General features: G+C 34.0%; 1 protein-coding gene across 1 annotated transcript in view; it reads right to left on the minus strand.

Moving 5' to 3' along the window:
• Positions 1-3,046: 3,046 nt before the first annotated feature.
• LOC109860813 overlaps positions 3,047-5,152 on the minus strand; it is a 3,256-nt gene continuing 1,150 nt past the window's right edge. Inside the window, exons 4-5 of the mRNA XM_020440156.1 lie at positions 4,609-4,723; positions 3,047-4,513 (exon numbers count right to left, since the gene is read on the minus strand). Of these exons, the coding sequence (XP_020295745.1) occupies positions 4,384-4,513; positions 4,609-4,723 (245 nt within the window). The 3' untranslated portion in view covers positions 3,047-4,383. The remainder of the gene's footprint in view (positions 4,514-4,608; positions 4,724-5,152) is intronic.

A 5,152-nucleotide genomic window follows, 5' to 3' on the forward strand; every position in this document is an offset into this window, starting at 1 on the left:
TTGGCCTGATTTACTCAATAATTACTCCTTTATTATAAATAATAGAAAAAAATGGTTCAGGACTTTTCGACTCAGTTTTATTCCTTCTACCTGCCTACGAGAGATTGTACGGCAATTCTGGGACACCCTGTATATTGGCTCATTGTGATCCTAAACGAATTATTAAAGTGTTGAATAACAGAATTAATAACTTCTTGTGAACTACTGGTTATTAGACCATCATTAACATATAAAGCTAAATAAACTATCGATTTCTTAACATGACCAACAAAAATACATTCGTTCGCATTTGTCGCCTTAACATTAAATTGTCTTAAAAATTCTCGAAACCTTTTATTCCAGCACCTGGGCAATTGTTTAAGCCCATATAAGGCTTTGTTCAAGCATACCGAGCGTTTTATTTCAGTGGCTCCTCTATTTCCTGCTTCCACAATGATTCTCTCAGGAGTCTTCATGTAGACCGGTTTGTTCAGTTCCGCATAGAGAAAGGCTGTATGTACATTGCAGTGAGCTACTTTCAAATCCTGTTCAGCCACAATAGCCAGCAGCTCTCTCAAAGAGTCAAATCGAACTACGGGAGAGAAAGTTTCATTAAAATCAATTCCCTTTTCTTGTATAAACCTCGAGCACACAACCGAGGTTTAAAACGAACAATTTTCTCTTCTATATCATTAATAACTTTAAACACCCATTTATAGTCTTCATGCCCGGTTTTCTCGTGGATAATTATTCACGTATTATTGTTTTGATGAGCTTTTAATTCCTCCTTGATAGCTTGTTGCCATTAAAAGGCCTCGTCGCAACTTACTGCTTCATAATACGTGTGCGGAGCAACATACTCACCCACATTGAGTTTGAATCTGCTTGGTCTTTTAATACCTGTCTTTTCCCAAAATATAGGCCCTGACCTAATAGCCTTTGAAGTGCTGAACACTTCGACTGTGGTTTCTTCGTTTTTTTCTTCATTCTCTGAAGCTACCTATCGACACTGAAACTACTTCTTTTCCTGACTCACTGTCTGCTCGTTATGGTTTATCTTCGTTCTTAGACAGTTTAATCACACCGTCTTGCAAGTCATCTTTTTCTACAGCTTCATGTTCATAGTTATCATTAAAAATCTCTTGAAACATTCACGCGTTTTGTTACTGGATCATAAACTCTGTAATTTCTTGATTCATTTTTGTAACTAATAACACTTTCTTTGAATGAGAATCAAGTTTCTTTGTATGTTGTTTCGAGATATGCATAAATGCTTCGAAACCAAACACTCGAATATGTTTTAGACGTGGTTTCTTGCCAAACTATTTCTCGTAAGGCGTTATATTGTTATTGGAGTCCGACGCATCTGTTCTATTCAATACATATACCGCCGTGTTCACGGCTTTGCTCCACAGATTTAAGGATAAACTCTTAAGAGGATGCTGAACCGTCCTGATTTATCATTTCGTATTTCCAACTTTTTGTGAAAACTATGAATCGGAATAAAAAATGCTTCTCCAGAAATAAAGAAAATATAGTAAAGAATGGGATAAAGCCTAAAAATTTAAGAAAAACAAAAAAAAGTTTTTAGACTGTTATTACAAAAACTACATTTTTACTTTATATGCAAAATTAGCCATATAAATCCAAATAAAAATACCTTTATCCCAAACTAGAAACATAGACGAATATTTTGAGTGCTTCAAAAAAAGATTTTGAAGCCTTGCGAGACAAGAAAACTTGGAAATACGATTAGTACAATTTTAGCAGAAGCGTCAGAGAGAAACATATGTCTATCCTTGGCTTTCTCATGTCATCTATCCTTGTTTTGGTTTGATTCGGTCCCGAGAGATGGCGCCACCTACCCGATAGCATAGCGGTTGAGTAGCAGCTGAGCGAACTTTTGCCAGCGGGTTCAGCATCCTCTTAAATTGCATAAATCATGGTATGGGCACTTTTCACAACAGATTGTCGCGCTCTACCTTCCCATTTTGTTGGGGGGTATACGGCGCAGTTCACACTCTTCGTATTCTACAAGATTTTAAGTAACTGTCTATCCGTTTATTGCAAAATTCGCGGCCGTTATCTGATCTTAACACTTTTAACGACTGTCCAAATTTATTTTTAGTTATTTGTTCATTATTCTTTGAAACACTCAAACACATCAGACTTATACTGTAGCATGTACACATGTCAAAAATTCGTAGCTCCATCTTTGAACAAAAAAAAAACTTCAAACCTCCAAGCGAGCCCACCAACATGAAATCACACACATCTGCATTACCATTTTATCTGCATTACCATTTCATCTGGTTTACTGTTATTTTGTCACTATGTTTGTTAAATGGCTGTCGGTGTGACTTTCTGAGGTGGCATGCTTTACAAAAGAAGTGTTTCACGTTTGGTAATTTTATTTCAACTGCCGCATTTTGTTTCACCAAGTTTCTCAAAGTTTGCTTGTTTATGTGTCAAAGTTTCTCGTGTCAAAGTTTTAAACTAGCACTTGCGGTGTTTGCTTTACCCACAAGGTTCGGCGGAATAACTCGAAAGAACATTCAATACAGTTCATTGTCTTGCTTTACTCCAGTTGCAATGACTTTGCTATCGTTCATAACATTCACTCGTTTTTTAAACTGCACAGAAAAACTTTTTGATGTACACAAAACTCCAAACGAGAAAAGATTCTTTTTAATGTTCGGCACGTATAACACTTTCTCAATACAGGCTGTTTTCCACGAGTCATCAACAAACTTCTCTATCAATATAGTTCCTTCGCCACCAGAGATATGCAAAATAGGTATTCAAACCTATTTGAAATAGAAAATGCAAACTAGGTAAAACTTTTCTATTTGAAAATGCAAAATACAAAATGGGTTTTAGATACCCATTTAAAATAGGAAATGGAAAATAGGCATTTTTAACATGCTTTTTCAAATAAAAATGGATTTTTTAATATTTATATTTTTATATTTATTTATATTAAAAGTTTTTATTCTTATTATTTATACATATTTCTTATTATTATATCTTATAGTTAAAAACTTATTTCTATAGTATAAAAACTTAAACTTAAAAAAGATATTTGCTTCCATCGTTTCAAGACATTCAGTTGTTCTTTTAAAATGACATTTTGCTCTTTAGAAGTAGAACGTGATGCTTTTAAAAGAACACGTTTTTCAAAAAGAGAATCCCCTATTTTCCTTCTGTGAGGTCTCATAATTAATCCTCTATACGAAAAAGGCGTTCTACTGGCGCTGAGCTCGGAAGACACGTATTATATTTGAAAAAAAGTTTTTTGACTGTTAACCCAGACGGCACAATGATGTATTTAAGATGTCTTGAAGATATCTCACAGAGACTTTGAATGTGCAAAAGATATCTCGTTGAGACAATTTCGAACGTGTAATGATATTCAAATGATATCTCAGGGATATGCCTGAGACTGCTAATGTCCACATCAAAAACATGCAAAAGATATCTCTCTTGCAAAAGTTTTAAAAATGATATCTGGTTGATCGGTATATAGTACGAGTGACTTCAAATTATAGTTTGGTACACTTTGGTATATGTACCCTATGATCGCCAAAAATTGCCTTTTACGGAACGTTTATGTATATCATACTCAGGATGCAATATGTATAGGACATATAATCAAACATTCCAGAAATATCTTGTGCATTTGATAGTGATATTTAGTTTCAGATANACCTGCATTATGTNATGACATGATACTTAGCTCTAGGAAATAATTCATNAAAAGTGTTAAAATACTGAGATAAAACGACATTTTATTCACAAAATGCAGTNTAGCAAAATTTAAAATTATGGTAACATTTTTACCCATATTGGATCCACCACTGCAGACATGTTGCTAATGATAACTTNTCAAGGAACACATTAAACAACTTAGTTTACATACAGGTACNAGTTGAGATCACTTAAGAAATAAAATNAATTGCAACGTAATAAATTGCACAGTAGAGACTCAAACACAATACTCCTACATATGAAATGCACTCCAGTTGCCTTTGTGGNTTCAAAATTCACTCAGTTGATCATGCTATTCTGAAGCCTATTCAGTTGCATTCAGGTTCAAATGCAACATAGTANGTTTTAGAGTGAAAATACAATTAAGTGTGTTTTTAAGTTGCAGCAGCTACAACTGGAGTGTATCTGAGATACAGTAAAAATCAAATAATCATTTAAAAACTGCTAGCTACTTAGCAATAACCTGCTGAGTACATTTAAGATATAAAAATCAAATAATCATTAAAATAAAATGCTCACTACTCAGCAGCAACCTGAGTGTATTTAAGATACAAAAATATGTATGATATATATGAGATATAAAAATCAAATAATCATAAAGATTACTCAGCAGCAACCTGCTGTATGATTCTACAGCTAATTATAATCCTCTTCAGATAAAGATACATCACTTTCACCTGAGCCTTCATCATNCCCACTGTTAGCATAATCATTATCACCGCTTGAGTGATTATCACTGTCGCTCTGTTCTTCTGATTCCATAACTCTAAAAAATATCAGGAAATATATCACAACATATTAATTTGTGGCACAAAAATTTCTATACATTAAATACATGGAGTCAANAGTCACTTTACCTACCTCTTAGATTTTGTTATCTGTTGACGCAGCCAATCACATGTTGATTTTTGAATGTCTGCATTAGAAGCATCAACATAAGGGAAAGTGTTCCGTACTTTGGTAGAACGAACAGAAGCTACAACAAAGGAAATTAACATAAGTTAATNATTAACTTTTCCAATTACTATTAATTTATTAAACAATTAATAAAGAATCTTCAAGCTCTGAATAAGAATAATCTAATAAGAAATATGAAGTACCCTGATAGCCACCTGTCTGTGGGTTTGCTGTCATGTTGCCAAAAACAGGAGCGCTTAAGGTTTTAGCAAACTTAGAACAAGGTGAGTCAGGTATTTGTCTTTGGTTCGACATCACACGTATTCAACATGTATTGCCGACAACTTGCCGTGTATTTGCTGTCAACGATTTATCACTAACATAAAGAGCAACATGACAACAAGTTGCCAACAACACGTGTCGAGTCATAAATTTCAGCAAAAATGCAACAACATGTCGAGAACAGATGAATATGTTCTATTCATCCGTTTGCCTTTGACCAATTTTT

This window comes from Pseudomyrmex gracilis, unplaced genomic scaffold (genome assembly GCF_002006095.1).
Source record: "Pseudomyrmex gracilis isolate BER0280 unplaced genomic scaffold, ASM200609v1 scaffold_471, whole genome shotgun sequence".
NCBI classification, from domain to species: domain Eukaryota; kingdom Metazoa; phylum Arthropoda; class Insecta; order Hymenoptera; family Formicidae; genus Pseudomyrmex; species Pseudomyrmex gracilis.